This window comes from Leucoraja erinacea, chromosome 25 (genome assembly GCF_028641065.1).
Source record: "Leucoraja erinacea ecotype New England chromosome 25, Leri_hhj_1, whole genome shotgun sequence".
In the NCBI taxonomy this organism is placed as follows: Eukaryota; Metazoa; Chordata; class Chondrichthyes; order Rajiformes; family Rajidae; genus Leucoraja; species Leucoraja erinaceus.
In genome coordinates this window covers 24,485,234-24,501,999 of record NC_073401.1, presented here as the reverse complement: position 1 = coordinate 24,501,999, position 16,766 = coordinate 24,485,234, and the positions used below count along the sequence as shown (strand labels likewise).

General features: G+C 49.2%; 1 protein-coding gene across 4 annotated transcripts in view; it reads left to right on the top strand.

Annotated features, from left to right (window-relative positions):
• The window catches only part of LOC129709123 (RNA-binding protein Musashi homolog 1-like), a 118,643-nt gene that overhangs the window by 19,282 nt on the left and 82,595 nt on the right, over nt 1-16,766 (top strand). For all 4 annotated transcript variants that reach the window (XM_055655247.1, XM_055655245.1, XM_055655246.1 and 1 more), the window contains exon 5: nt 1,271-1,312. In XM_055655247.1, the coding sequence (XP_055511222.1) occupies nt 1,271-1,312 (42 nt within the window). The remainder of the gene's footprint in view (nt 1-1,270; nt 1,313-16,766) is intronic.

Below are 16,766 nucleotides of genomic sequence, written 5' to 3'. Positions count from 1 at the left end.
CGATGTGCCACTGTGCCGCCCGTGATGTGATTGGATTGATCTATCATGAGCTGCCACAGGCGTGATTAGATAAATGTATACATGTTGAAACTCACTAGAATGATATTTGTGGCCTGCCATGATTGAACTGTAGTTCAATTCTATGTTAATGAATTCATCTTAATTACGATTTAAATATAACCAAGACCTGTCCAAATCTGTGGCTAGCTAACCGACCAGTGCAACCGTTGCAACCTCAGCTGATAGCGTTTGCAACTTGGGGAAGGAAACACTTTATGTTGCAGTCAATTCTTGAATCCTCCTGTGTTGGCGGAGCCTCCTTAGGTTAAAAAATACAGTTCTGTAGTTCGGAGAAGGATGGTCTGGGGGCATTTCCGTGCTCTGTATATCCCATGGTTCAGCACCAGTCGGGTCCAAGGACTAGAATGTTTTTACCTAGTAGTTCGAGAAACTGAGACTTGAATATCGGTTCTTATTTTGCAATTTTGTCCAATTTATTGTGTTTTGGGTATAAGAACTCGACAAGCCGGTCTGAAGGTGAGGTGCTCCAATATTTCTGAGATCTTTTCAGAGCACAAATTAGGCAAGATGCCAATAGATTGCTATCCAACTGACCCCCTTGAGGAAAAAACATAGAAACATAGAAAATACGTGCAGGAGTAGGCCATTCGGCCTTTCGAGCCTGCACCATTCGCCATTCAATACGATCATGGCTGATCATCCAACTCCGTATCCCATACCTGCCTTCTCTCCATACCCCCTGATCCTTTTAGCCACAAGGGCCACATCTAACTCCCTCTTAAATATAGCCAATGAACTGACCTCAACTACCTTCTGTGGCAGAGAATTCCACAGATTCACCACTCTCTGTGTAAAAAATGATTTTCTCATCTCGGTCCTAAAGGACTTCCCTCTTATCCTTAGAAGGCGTGGTGAATGCACTCCTTCTAAGAAGAAGGTGTGAGCAATGATGGCCACCAGCCTGACCTATTGAAGCTGTTTCCATTCTTGCTGTTGTATGTTGAAAGTGGGTGAAAAATCAGCTTGTCTGTATTTTCCACTCCAGATGATCCGACATTAAAATGATGATGTCTGATTACATGAATTGGTTCAAAACAGCGTTTTAAAATGGTTAACTTTCCACTTAGTCTCTGATGGGACTGGACGTGGTTAGTTCTTTGCTCTCGTCTCCAGCAGTGTGATTCTTGTGTGAGCTTTGTTATCGTGGGCTGAATGATTTAATCATCTGTTCTGTTTCCTTCCTGCACAGATCGATCCCAAGGTGGCTTTCCCACGGCGAGCACAACCAAAGGTAAGGTTCTTGCGTGCGCTCCTGGGTCTGCATCTGATTTTTATTCCCTCGGAGGTGGAGGCAGGAGTGATTTAAGTTTCTTTGCATGGAGGTGGGTGAGAAGCATCCCCAGGTCCCAACTTTCCAAATCTTCACAATGAGATACTTTAAAATGGGCGCCACCCTGCACTCTCCCCCGCTCTCTGAAGAAGGAACAGGCTCTTCTGGGATCTGATCCCATTGTCACCTTTGGTTGAGGGGGGTATGGGCCAAACGCGGGTAAATAGACTTTAGAGATACAGCGCTGAAACAGGCCCTTATGCCCACCGAGACTGCGGCAACCAGTGATTTCCCCATAGACTAACACTGTCCTACACACACTAGAGACGATTTTTACTGAAGCCAATTAATCTACAAACCTGCACGTCTTTGGGGTGTGGGATGAAACCAGAGCACGTGGGGAAAACACAGGAGGTCAAGGGGAATACGTACAAACTCTGTGCAGACAGCATCCGTATGCAGGATTGAACCCGGGTCTCTGGTGCTGTAAGGCAGCGACTCTACCGCTGCGCCACTTGTCAGGACTGGCTTAGGTGGGGCATCATGGTCGGCATGGACGGGTTGGGCCGAAGGGCCTGTTACCATGCTATCTGGCTCTATGAGTAAAGCGTGGCGATTCTTTGCGGACCAGCCTACTGAATGCGTGTGGGCTAACAGTGTCACTGAGTGGCACTGCACTGGGTGATTTGGCCCACTGCCACCACCAATCTCCAGCTCCAGGTCAATGGGCTACACCCTCAACGGCATCTGCCAACCAAACCAAGTTGGCACTTGTGGTCTCTGCTTCCAAGGAGTCCACTGCTTTCAATAAGAAACTCTGGAGCAGCCATTTGGACAACCAATACTAAATCCAGTGTGATTGTGATTGTTCCACGTCTGTTGGTGCCTTTAATGCCACGTGTCCAGTCCCACCGCCGATTTTCCGGCACCTGTGGTTCCAGAGCCTTTCTGGATTATCCGTTCGGCCGGACCAGCAGAGGTCATGGCCTTGGGGGACCGAAATACCATCATGCTAAGTCTGTCGCGATAGTCGGCTTTGGGAATGGATCTGTCGGCTATGGCCGGGCTGGAGTTGTACAGCCCTGGCCGCAGAAGGCAAATTCCACCCGCCGATCAGCACGCAAGTGTCAATGAGGTTGAGATCGGCTGTCTTACCTGGCCGAGGCACCACGTTTTCGGGGGGTGGGGCGGGGGGACTTCCAGAGCGATTTCAACTGTGTTCATCATTTTGTCCAGGTTAAGGAGCCACCGGGACTGGCCAGTTGCTGGAAAATTCAACCTGTACTGAGGTGCAATTGAAATTTTCTTTCTGCATACAGTTCAGTAGAAGTAGTACGATACACAAGTATAGAATCTTAGATTAATTACGAGTGTATAGGAATAGTACACCAAGACAGTATACAATAGTCGCCAATCTCAATCAAGAATCTGTCAAACTCCACCTGAAAAAAATCCATTGACTTGGCCTCCACAGCCTTCTGTGGCAATGAGTTGCACAGATATACATCAGAATTGGTGGTACATTTTAACTTTGTGCTCTAATGTAAAATGGCTAAGATGAAAACCAATGCCCCTGAACTTGTTGAAACTCTTTGCTGGTTTAAAAGACCCCTTGTCGTTGTGTTAATGGAACTGGCACCATATAACCTTGTAGCAACGGTTGCTTTTGGACTGGGTTGGCCGAGAGAAGATTCTGAGTAAATAATTCATTTTTAATTTCCTTCCAATTGAATAATATTAGAAGGTAGACAAAAATGCTGGAGAAACTCAGCGGGCGAGGCAGCATCTATGGAGCAAAGGAAATAGGCAAAGTTTCGGGCTGAAACCCTTCTTCAGACTGATGTGAAGGGGGGGGGGGGGGACAGGAAGAAGAAAGGAAGGAAGGATATTTGAGAATAATATTTGGGTTGGTTTGTTCTTCGGATCTGCTGGGATTCCCACTGTGCTGAGGAGAGCATTGTGGAGCGGCTGGCCAGATCTGTGTGACATATTGCCCGTATTAACAATGTGCCAGACTACTGATTGCCACCAACTTCTTATGGGGTTACCATGCCGCGCCCTTGATAACAAGGTGTCTATGTCAATCGGTCAGTTTTTAATCCAGCAAGCAATCTTTGCAATGGGCTAAGTGTTCGGCTGGCGACCGGAAGGTAGCCGGTTCGAATCCCGCTAGGAGTGCATACTGTCGTTGTGTCCTTGGGGCAAGACACTTCACCCACCTTTGCCTGTGTGTAAATGTAATGTAATTATGTGAAGCACTTTGGGGTCAATGCAAGTTGACTAAAAATGTGCTATATAAATAAGATTATTATTATTATTATGACCAGAGCCACTGACGACCTTTAGCATGGGACAGACCGTACCAGATGCTGAGGATAGACACAAAAAGCTGGAGTAAACCAGCGGGACAGGCAGCATCTCTGGGGAGAAGGAATGGGTGCTGTGCCCCATTCATTAATCAACGATAGATTATCCATCTCGACTCGAAACGTCACCCATTTCTTCCCTCCATGGGTGACATTTTGGGTCGAGGCCTGGGTGAAGGGTCTCGACCCGAAACGGCATCTATTCCTTTTCTCCAGTGATGCTGCCTGACCCGCTGAGTTACTCCAGCATTTTGTGTCTGGCCTTCGGTGTAAACCAGCATCCTGCTCAGGGTTTTTCTGGGACACTCAATTCAAACCTGGTTGCAGGGGGAGGACTCATCACCATCACATCCAAAGTGTTGGCTGGCAATACTAGTAAACGGGGTCCACCATTTACCACGTCACCCTGGGAGCTCAATCCACCTCCATGGAGGTATCACTGGCGGGGAGATCGGCACAGTGGTGAGGCTGGTGGAGCAGCTGCCTCACCATGCCAGACACCCCCTGGTTCGATCCTGACTCGTGCTAAAACGGCCATTAAACTCCTGTGTTTAAGAGGGAACTGCAGATGCTGGAGAATCGAAGGTTACACAAAAAAGCTGGAGAAACTCAGCGGGTGCAGCAGCATCTATGGAGCGAAGGAAATAGGCAACGTTTCGGGCCGAAACCCTTGGGTTTCGGCCCGAAACGTTGCCTATTTCCTTCGCTCCATAGATGCTGCTGCACCCGCTGAGTTTCTCCAGCTTTTTTGTGTAACCGGCCATTGAACTCCTGCTGGCCTGATTGCTTGACGCTGTCTGAAGAACAGGGTCTCGGCCTGAAATGTCACCCACTCCTCCTTCCCCTCCAGAGATGCTGCCAATCCCGCTGAGTTACTGCAGCTTTTTGTGTCTGTCCGCTGCTCCCTTTTCCTTTGTTTTGAGCTCAGTTTCCACAGCTCGGTGATTCTAGTGTTGACCTTGCTCCAATCCATTCCCGCTCTGACCGAGTGCTCGTGGCTGCAGACTCCAGTGCACTTTGCTCCACTTCCTCCAGAACTGTTTTCCCTTGACTGTGGCCTGTTGCTGGGCCTGATCTTGCGTATCTGTTCCTAATGCCCTTTCTCTGAATTGATCAATCTTAATTTTCTGCCCCAGCAGTATGAATATCAATTTCTCTAACTTCAAGTAATCCTTGCTTCCCCTTCCCCTCTCCCTCCCTCCCCGTACTACTTCTCCGAATAGTTCTACTGTCCTCTCCTGATTAAATATTACTGATAATATGCCTCGTTGTTACCTTTGTAGTGTGTCGGTTGTCCCTACATTTCCATCATCAGCATCTGCTTGGATCTGTCATTTTCACACCTTGCCCTTTCATATCTCTGGATGCCCTTTCCCTGACTCTCGGTTTGAAGAAGGGTCACGACTTGGAACGTCACCCATTCCTTCTCTCCAGAGATGCTGCCTGTCCTGCTGAGTTACTCCAACATTTTGTGTCTATTGTATTCTATCCAAAGAATGGAAGATTGTGGAGATGCATTCTTTGTTTTCTCCAAGCCCCGACTGTGTCTGGTGAATGAGGTCCACTGGTCATCTATTGAGGCCGGCTGGCCACCTTAGGCACCAGAGCCCATCTCCTGCATCTTATGGACCCCTCCACTCTTACATTCATCCAGTTAGCCTCCACTTCCCACGTACCCACTGCTGTAGAAAAGGCTCCTCAGATCATTGTCTCTCAAAGCTGGTGGACGCAAAAAGCTGGAGTAACTCAGCAGGTCAGGCAGCATCTCTGGAGAGAAGGAATGAATGGGTGACGTTTCGGGTCGAGACCCTCCTCCAGACTGCGGAGAGGGGAAGTGGAGGTCTTTTCAGATGTTGAAACCGAAAGTTCATTTGTATGAAATGTACAGAGATTGTTCTTGATGGCCTTTGCGTTTCAGTGACATCCCCGTGACGAGTCTGTAAGCTGACGTACGCAGAGTGTTCTTGGCTAGGTCCTATATATGGGCCGCTGTGGAGCAGAGGGTTGGGTGTCTTGCTTCCTGCTGCTGTGGGATCATGGGCATAATGTCATAGTATTAGGAGTAGAATTAGGCCATTCGGCCCATCAAGTCTACTCCACCATTCAATCATGGCTGATCTATCTCTCCCTACTGACCCCATTCTCCTGCCTTCTCCCCACAACCTCTGACACCTCTACTAATGAAGAATCTACCTATCTCTGCCTTAAACATATTCAGTGACTTGGCCTCCGCAGCCTTCCGTGGTAAAGAATTCCACAGATTCACCACCCTCTGGCTAAATAAATTCCTCCCCATCTCCTTCCTAAAAGAACGTCCTTTGATTCTGAGGCTGTGACCTCTAGTCCTAGAATAGTGTCGGACACCTGGTGAAACAACAGTCTGTGGACTGAACGGAAGGGAGAGGTCAGCTCATGGTCTGGTAAACAGGGCCTACATTGGCGAAGATGCCCGCTCTGTTTGGGTACCCAGTATTGGCAGCTATCATGTCCCCCTCCATCTCCTCCCCCTGTGATTTGGGGGGGGGGAGCGTCTTGGAGCTGGGTGGTCCTATTGTTATGCAGATAGTTGTAGATGCGTGAATGTTGTTGCTGAATGGGTGGCTCTCCTTCACATTGCAATCCCAACACACAAAGCTGTCGTTTGTTCTGACGGACCTGTGCTATTGTCCTGCTTTCTGCTTCTCCTTACCTCATCCCACTCTGTGGTTCCCTCTCCCACTTTCTCCCTTGGAGAACTGGGAGGGGGGGACATCTGAGCCACTGAGGATGTTGCTGCGCGGCATTTTGCGTTGACTTCTCTAACTTCAAGTAACCCTTGCTTTCCCTCTCTCTCCATCCCCTCCCCCTTCCCAGTTCTCCGACCAGTCTTACTATCTCCGACAGCATTTTATCTCTGTTTGCTTTGTAGTTGCTTTCTCCCAACTGGCAATGATCTATACCAGTGGTTCCCAACCTTCTTTAGCCCATGGCCCCCTTGGGCTCTTTAATTTTTCTGTGCCCCCCCCCCCCCCTGACATTATTAGCGGAAAAAAGTGCCCCCCTTCATTGAACATGTGGCCCCCTAAATCCTCAGATTTTTCAGTGGCCCCCCTGAAATTTGCCATGGCCCCAGGTTGGGAATCACTGATCGATACTACATGTTCTTGATCTCCATTCCCTTTATCCTGTTTCACACCTTACCCTTCCTTATCTACACACTTCCTTATCTATGTACTGCGCACACACCCCCTGACATCAGTCTGAGGAAGGGTCTCGACCATCCCTTCTCTCCAGAGATGCCTGTCCCGCTGAGTTACTCCAGCTTTTTGTATCTATCGGCATTTTAATGGCCGCGCCGGAGTGCGTTAGCTTCAGACACCAGCGAGGCTGCACTTCACTTAGACCCAGGCAGCTATTGTTTGAGGCCATGTGAAAGACAGGAGAGGAAATTGGATTCTGGAATTCATAAATACGGATTACTGCATTCTTTTATTTTCTTTTGATGTTGGGGGAAACAGAGATCCATTCAGAGTTCAGCTGTGCAAGCTGGCATCTCCGTCTAAACTCAAATACTTTCACTCCATCGCTCTTCAGTCTCATTTGCAATCGGGCTCTGGGACCTGTGTCTCGGAATGGAAATTTCCACTTGCCATCTAGCCTCTGGGCAACTTACTGTTTGGCTGAGCTTTCAAATAGAATATAAAGCAAATCACCAGCCTGTGAGTAATGTGGAAGTGGTCATCTCTTTTCACCCCGTGTCCCATTGATCTGTATCATTGATGGTGCTGCTTGCTCTCTCCCCCTCCCCCTCCCCCCTCCCCTCCCCCCCCCCCCCCCCCCCCTCCCTCCCCTCCCCCCTCCCCACTCCCCCCCCCTTCTCCCCCCTCCCCCTCTCCTATCCCCCCACCTTCCCCCTCCTAACCCCTCCTAACCCCCTATCCTTGGCCAGGTCCCCCCCACCCCCAACCCCCCCCCTTCCTCCCCCCCCCCCCCCCCCCCCCCCCCCTCTTCCCCCCCCCCCCCCTTCCTCTCCCCCCCCCCTTCCTCTCCCCCCCCCCCCCCTCCCTCCCTCTCCCCCTCTTCCCCTCCCCCTAGGGTCACCAACTTTCTCACTCCCAATTAAGGGACCAAAGGGTCAAAACAAGGGACAAATTCCCGTCGGCAATTCGTTGACCGACTTGGCCATAGCGTGTTGAATGATGCGTGGGCCCGGGTGCTGGACTGCACACAAAGCCCAGCCGGCGGTCCAGCTGTGGAGTTTTGACCCGGGCGCCGGACTTTGCGAGCGGGATGGGCGAGGCGGGGCCGGTCACGGCGCTCTGACCCGACAGTTCCCTCGACACGAGTAGTTGCAGTCAAATATGGGACATGTGTGCGGTCCTGTAAGGGGCAAACCAATTTAGCTGAATATACGGAATGTCCCGGCTAATACGGGACAGTTGGAAACCCTACCTTCTGTATCTGTCCAGCATTTTGGTCTACCACCCGTGATTACAATGTAGCTTTATAGGACAAGGTGACTAGTTGCTGCTTGACCAACTAGTCACCAGGGGGTTAAATAGTTGTATTATACAAGACTTGAGGTTGAGGAAACTAGAGGAACCCCACGCAGATAGAAGGAGAACATGCAAACACCACACGCACAGCACCCGAGGTCAGGATCAAACCTGGGTTCTCTGATGCTGTGAGGCAGCGACTCTACCAGCTGCGTCACCGTGCCGCCCTTGCGCCACTGAGCAAGCGTGAGACTCCTATGATGTAGATAGGATCCATTTGCAGAAGGTTCCTCCTAAGTCCTACATAGAAGTATTGTCCCTCCCTGGAATTGGGTGGCCCATGTGGCTGTGTTTCTGCCACACTGTGGCTGTTCTTCAACCCGTTCCTGACCCTCTGCCTCTACCCCCCCCCCCCCCCCCCCCCCCCCCCCCCACCAAAACCAATTAGCCAACAAATCTGTACGTCTTTGGTGTGTGGGAGGAAACGGAACTTCCCGGAGAAAACCCACACGGGTCACGGGGAGAACGTACAAACTCCGTGCAGACAAGCACCAGTAGTCAGGATCGAACCCGGGTCTCTGGCGCTGTCAGGCAGCAGCTCTACCCGCTGCCCCATCGTGCCGCCCAGTTTGCCACCACTCAACAAAACGCAGCTGAGATGATTAGGTGGCTTCAGACTTAAATAGCTTTTCTTCACACCTCCCTTCATCTTTCACTTCACTCCTGGTCTAAGCTCGCGCCTTTTGTCTGCCTATCTCGTTCATGGAGTCAACAGATAAACATGGTGGAGTGGCTGCAGCCTAGGCTTAATGTAAAGCAAGCTTTTAAAGCAAGCAGAATCCTGACTTAAACACACTAGTCTGCACCTTCAGGGTGGGAGTGCTTCACACCTTCACCGTACGACCTCAGTTGCTGTGTTGCAACTCTGAGACGGGGCACCTCTGTGTGCTATTATCCCCGATTTGCTGTGTTTCCTGGCACTCCTCCAAATACAGCCCGGAGGACAGCAATTTCCTGTGGATCTGAGTGAGGGAATCTGGCTCCGGTTTTTATCTTTAAACTGTGGGCAGTGTTTGGGATCCGGCTACTAATGCTGTTGACAGTGGTTGGGGGGGGGGGGGGGGGGGGGGGGAGGGGGGTGTAGCAGGAGGTGGCCGGGTAACGTGTGTGTGTGCCTGTTGTCAGCAGCTCCCCTCCCTGGGCAAAGCTACCTTGACAGCCCCATTGTCAGCGCAGCGAACGGCCTTGCCCGTGTCCGGTGACCCTCGCTGAGTTGTAGAGATCCCCGAGTTTCACCGCACTTGCCGGCTGGACTTGAGGTCCGGGAATGAAGTTCTACTGAGGCGCTGGAAGTGAATGCGATGGGCTATTTTCCCCCCAACATAAACGATGCACTGGCTTCTCAATCCGTTACACAGGAGCTAGGTTGTAGGGACGGGGATTGCAATGGTGCGTGCTTAAGGGCTAAAATAGTGCGGGGATGGGTAGGGGGATAGATCATTTAAAATCATTGCGGTAGCTAGGTTCAGGTTTATCGCTGTCTCGTGTACCGAGCTACAGGGAGAAGCAATGGGCCATTTTTCCCCATTTCAGACAATGAGCGGCTTTTGGAGTCCGCCACACACTGGGAAGATTGTAGGTTCCATTACAGTGTGGGGGGTGGAATTTGTTTTGCATGGTATCCCAGCAGGTGAGATATTCCGCACATACCTACAATAAATACAAATAAATGTGTATTCAACCGGCGATCGTCGTTACACCACGTTCCATTGGCAATTGTAGTTTAGTTCATTCTCACGTGTACCGAGGTACAGTAAAAAGCTTTTATTGTTTAAAAAAATGTATACACAATTACAAGTGTTTAAGAAGGATCTGCAGATGCTGGAAAATCGAAGGTAGACAAAGATGCTGGAGAAACTCAGCGGGTGCGGCAGCATCTATGGAGCTGCCACACCCGCTGAGTTTCTCCAGCATTTTGGTCTACCATCCGTGATTACAATGTAGCTTTACAGGACAAGGGGAATAATGTTTAGTGCAGGGTAAAGTCCAAATAGACATAGTGCGAGGGTCTCCAATGAGGTAGATGGTAGCTCAGGACTGCTCTCTAGTTGCTGATGGGATGGTTCAGGATAGCAGCCGGGAAGGAACGTCTTCTTGTGTATGGCGTGCACAGCCTAAAGTTGTAGGTCAACTTGTTCTGTTTGGTCTTGTGTGTGCACGTCGGGTTGATTGCATTAGTCGAAACAGCATGGACCACGTGAAGGTTGCAATCTGACACCCCGGGAAGAAACGGCAAATGGATGATGATGTTGGTGGTGGTTTGGATGTTGGTACAAGCCAAGCCAGGCCACTCTCTCTCTGTGCTGGTACCAGATATGGATCTGCAATCGCTCATTACAATCGCTCCACCCTTTTAAACCTATACTCCAACAGCAACATTTCTTACCATTCCCTTTATCCTGTACCTATACACTGTGGACAGCTTAATCATAGATAGTCTATCCGCTGACTGGATAGCACGCAACAAAACAGCTTTTCACGGTACATCGTTACGGGTGACACTAAGCTAAACTATTTAGCTTATTGGCGAATTATAACTACCATGTAAATACATTCTGTGTGGCCAGTGATATTTTTGGGTAGATGCTGCGAATTAGGTGACAGATATTCATAAGTTCATGTGATAGGAGCAGAATTTGGCCATTCGGCCCATCAAGGCTACGCCGCTGTTCTATCTCTTCCTCCTAACCCCAGTCCTTCTCCCCTGCATTAATCAAGAATCCATCTATCTCTGCTGTGAAAACATCCATTGACTTGGCCTCCACAGCCATCTGTGGCAATGAATTCCACACCTTCACCGCCCTCTGACTAAAGAAATTCCTCCTCATCTCCTTCCTAAAGGAACGTTCTTTAATTCTGAGGCTGTGACCAGAACTCTACCACTTGTGGAAACATCACTCTATCCATATTCTGAGTGTGCGGATGTTGTTTTGCCACTTATCATGCGTTGGTTGGTGGTACGTTGGGCCGCTCCAAGTAGCCAGCCACGGTTATGGGCTTATTCTGGCTCTGGGATATCTGTGAGCTTCCTCCAGCACATGTACGCCAGGAATCCTGACATCGTCCCTGGCAGCAGATGGGAAAGCGGGCAAGTTGGAGGGGCCGGGGAGCGGGAAGACGAGTGCCTTCACTTCGGTCTCCCCGGAGCGGGCACAATCTGTACGGAATCTGGAGCGTCGATTTTTTTTTTTGATTTTTTTTTTTCTTTTTTTTCTTTTTCCTCTCTCTCAAAGTCTGTAAATTTTTGCTTTCTGCAGCTGGAGAGCCTGGAGAAGGTATTGTCACATCCTGTAAAGAAAGCTCTGTCTTGCAGCAGCCTCGCCGTTGAAGGCCGTGCCTTGCCGAGCGCTGGCTTTGTGCGTTGTCAAGGGGGGCCCGCAGCCGATTTAGGGAGCAACTTGGTCTCGGCCTGTTGCAGGGAATCAGTCCTTCACATTTGGGGGGGGAGAGAGGGGGGGGGGTACAGATGAGGCGTGGAACCGGTGGGGGATGGGGGGGGAAGGGAGCGTGAATCATTTGGAGAATCCATTGTCTGGCTGGCGGCGTCCGAGAGCATTGAATAGGAGATTAATGGCGCTTCCACTATCCTTAACCTTTGTGGACATGTTGGGCTCATTACTGGTTGCCATGGGAGGTGAGGTAAAATAAACAGTGGCATTCCATTAATCATTCCTTTCTCATCGTCCTCCACGCAGTTTTGTCTCGCTGTTTCCCACACTGTTGGCCTGTCCAAATAAATGGTGCAATAGACTGAATACAAAAGTTGTCTTAGATTCTGTGTCCACAGAGAGAGAGGGAGAGCGGCTAAAGTAAGTATTTTTTTTCCTCCCAGCGATGTGCATTTATATCAATAATGAAATGAAAGGATTGTTAAACTATATTGTGCCGTTCACAAACCTAACACACCACTGAACCGCATTTGTAACTTTGAGAAAGTTTTTCTGCAGTGGGGTAATGTATAACAGTTGCCAACCAGTTTGTACTCTGCAAGCTCTCCCGACCTGCATTGACGTAAGGAATGAGGTGATTTATTATTGCTGATATTCCTTTGAGAGATGAATATTAGCCAGGCTATGTTCGAAGTAAAGACAGAATAGGTTGTAAACACTCAGCAGCGCAGGCAGCATCTGTGGGTAAAGGCACGGAGTTATTATTTTAAGGACAAAGACTGTTCTTCAGAACATCTTGCAAAACGAGGCATCTGCTCTTTTTTCCACTGAGGCTGCCTGACGTCCCGAGCATTTTCTGTTTCTTCTTTGGTTCAGACTTTCAGCATCAGCCTTTTTCCACTTTCATAAGTTATAGGAGAGGAATTAGGCCATTTGGCCCATCAAGTCAACTCTGCCATTCAATCATGACTGATATATCTTTCCTTCTCAAACCCATTCTCCTGCCTTCTCTCTTGACCCCCCGACTAGGGTTGCCAACTGTCCCGTATTAGCCGGGACATCCCGTATTTTGGGCTAAGTTGGTTTGTCCCGTATTTGACTGCTACTACTCGGGTCGGGGGGGGGGGGGGGGGGGGAGTGTCGGGTGGGCAGCCCGGCCAACTGTCTGACCTTCGGACCTTCGCTTACCACCGACACCACCACCCCTCCATCTCATGGTCGATCATCGGTTCATGAGTTGGACGGGGCGCCGGACTTTGCGCGCGACTTTGCATGGCCCGGGCCAAACCTCCTCAGCTGGCCCGCCGTCTGGGCTTTGTGTGAAGTCCAGCACCCGGGCCAACTCATCATTCACCCAACCACGGCCGAGTCAGTCAACGAATTGCCGTCGGGAATTTGTCTCGTATTTTGACCCTTTGTCCCTTATTTGGGAGTGAGAAAGTTGGCAATCCTACTCCCCCTGACAGCCGTACTAATGAAGAATCTGTCAATCTCTGCCTTAAAAATATCTATTGACTTGGCCTCCACCGGGCATCCGTGGCAATGAATTCCACAGATTCACCACCCTCTGACTAAAGAAATGACTCCTTATCTCCTTTCTAAAGGTACGTCCTTTTATTCTGAGGCTGTGGCCTCTGGTCCTAGACTCTCCCACTGGTGGAAACACCCTCTCTGCATCCACTCTATCCATGCTTTTCACTATTAGGTAAGTTTCAATGATGTTCCACCCCCTCATCCTTCTAAACTCCAGCGAGTACAGGCCCAGTGCCGTCAAACGCGCATCATATGTTACCCCGATCATTCCTGGGATCATTTTGAAGTCGTTTTTCCACCCGGGTGTGTGCAAAAGGTGCCACCCTTGTCATCTTCCAGGCCAGTGGGGCAGCGCTATCGCGATGTGGTGCTCAAGTCCAAAGCTCTGTTCTGCTTTGTGGGCTCTGGAGTGAGACTCCAAGCCAGGATGACTTTGTGGCAAGGATAGCATGGGAGTAGCTCAATATGAATTAATCATTAAGACCCATGACTTTATTACTATGATCAGAGAAACATAGAAAATAGGTGCAGGAGTAGGACGTTCGGCCCTTCGAGCCAGCACCGCCATTCAATATGGTCATGGCTGATCATCCAAAATCAGTACCCCATTCCTGCTTTCTCCCCATATTCCTTGATTCCTTTAGCCATAAGAGCTATATCTAACTCTCTTGAAAACATCCAGTGAATTGGCCTCCGCAGTCTTTTTGGTTTAGTTTAGAGATACAGCGCGGAAACGGGCCCTTCGGCCCATCGGGTCTGCGCCGACCAGCGGTCCCCACACATTAACACCATCCTACACCCACTAGGGACAATTTTTACATTTACCAAGCCAATTAACCTACAAACCTGTACATATTTGGAGTGTGGGAGGAAACCGAAGATCTCGGAGAAACCCCACGCAGGTCACAGGGCGAATGTACAAACTCCGTAGACAGCAGCTAAATTGCCCTCCTTATTCTTAAACTGTGACCCCCTGGTTCTGAACTCCGGCAACATCAGGGGGAAAAAATCCTGCATCTATCCTGTCTAATCCCTTAATAAATTTATATGTTTCTATAAGATATCCGTCTAAATTCCAGAGAATCTAAGCCCATTCTTTCATCATATGTCAGTCTGCCATCCCGGGAATGCACCTGGTGAACCTATGCTGTACTTCCTTAATAACAATAATGTCTTTCCTCAAATTGGACCATCGTTTTATCTTGAGATACTTAAAGAGCTGTGAATTGGAAGATCCAGACCTTTTTTACTCTTGAGGTTTTTTTTTAACCTCATTGAAACATACAGAAGAGTACAAGGCTTGGATAGAGTGGATGTGGAGAGGATGCTTTCCACAAATGGGAGAGTCTAGGACTAGAGCTCATAGCTTCAGATTTAAAGGACATTCCTTTAAGAAAGAGATGAGAAGGAATTTCTTTAGCCGGAGGGTGGTGAATCTGTGGAATTCTTTGCCACGGAAGACTGTGGAGGCCGTCGGTGGATATTTCTATGGCGGAGATATAGATTCTTGATTCGTACGGGTGTCAGGGGCTATGGGGAGAAGTCAGGAGAATGGGGTTAGGAGGGAGCGATAGATCAGCCATGATTGAATCGCGGGGTGGATTTGATGGGCCGAATGGCTTAATTCTGCCCCTATCACATAGGGGTAGTTAGTAGATTTTATGATCTTACTAACTTTGCTATGTCGGTGCTTGGGAACTGTGGACAATAGTTGCTGAAGATTTTGGACATTGTGTCACAGAACATCTTTGGATCACCTGAAGAGGCCATTCAACCCATTACGTTTATGTTGTCCTTCACTTGGGTTAAAGCTGATCTGTATCTCATCAATCCATCCCCCCCCCCCCCCCCCCCCCCCCCCATTTCTTCTACATCCCTAACCCTTCATAAGTGATAGGAGCAGAATTAGGCCATTCGGCCCATTGTCTACTCTGCCTTTCAACCAAGGCTGATCTACCTCTTCCTCCTAACCCCATTCTCCTGCCTTCCCCACCCATAGCCTCTGACACCCGTATTGATCAAGAATATATATATCTCTGCCTTAAAAATATCCACCGACTTGGCATCCACAGCCTTCTGTGGCAATGAATTCCACAGATTCACCACCCTTCATCATCTCCTTACGAAAGGAATATTCCTGCGTTTTCCCCATAACCTCTGACACCCGCCAATACTACTTGTGACTAACATCAAGTACATCAAGAATGCATCTTGAATTTACACCGAAGATACACACAAAATGGTGGAGTAACTCGATGAGGCAGGCAGCATCGCTGGAGAAAAGCAGTAGGTGACCTTTCCGTTTGAGACCCTCCTTCAGACTGAGACGTTGCCTATTCCTTTTCTCCAACGATGCTGCCTGACCCCCTGAGTTACTCCAGCGCTTTGTCCTTTGTCGATCTTTGAGGTTTCTATGCAGCTGGTTAGTTTTGTAATAGAATAGTTGTATCAATTATTGAAAATGAATCATTGAATAATCCTGGAGCCATTGGGTTTGACATCAGTACACACTGCTGAGCAGTGTGCTTAATACACAGTGTACCAGGAAATGCCTGCTATGCTATATTTAGACAGCATACCAATGTCCTTTGGGTATTGAACAGTGGTTGATGCTAGTTGGAGCAGATTGCATCTCCCCAGCTATCTTACTGGGACTTGCAAGGTAGAGCGGCTGATCTGTGGATAAGACATCTGCTTGCGCCAGGCCTGTATAAGTGGATTGCTGCATTTAATCATTTCTCTCTCCGTCTCTCGGCTCTTTGCTTCAGAGGTCCCTCGTCACTCCCTCTTCTGTGCTTTTCTACACTCTTGTCTTTCTGAATTGATGCTCGGGTCACTAACTGTCCAGTCAAAGTATAGCTCTGATATCATTTCAGTTTGGTTTAGAGATACAGTGCGGAAATCCCTCTACAGGCGGCTGATTTGATTCTCCAGATGCTTTAACCGTGTGTGTACGCATCTTTGCATATGTTTCTGTACCTGTGTGTGTGTGGGTGTGTGTGTGTACAAATGTAGTGGTAGAAAGAGGTGTGTGTATCAGTGCATCTTTGACTGTGGGCTCGGCCTTCGATGTGAAGCTTATTGTGATGGAGCAGCTCTCAAGGATGTCATGAGGAATGTCCATGCACGGACCACACAGTCGAGCTGCTGCCTCGCACCGCCAGAGACCCGGCTTTGATCCTGACCATGTGGAGTTTGCACGTTCTCTCTGTGACCACATGGGTTTTCTCCCAGAGACGTGTGCGTCTGCAGGTTAACTGGCCCTCTGTAATATTGCCTCCAGTGTATAAGGAGTGGATGACAAAGACTGGTATACCCAGATGTGAACGGGAGCTTGCACGTCAGCATGGACAGGGTGGGCCAATGCACCTATACCTGTGCCACATCACTAAATTTAAAATGGAATTAGACCCATCAGAAGACAGGTATGGTAGACCCAAAATGCTGGGGAAACTCAACGGGTGAGGCAGCATCTATGGTGGGAAGGAATAGGCAACGTTTTGGGTTGAGGCCCTTCTTCAGACGGAAGTCTAGGTCTCGACCTGAAACGTCGCCTATTTCCTTCTCTCCATTGATGCTGCTTCACCCGCTG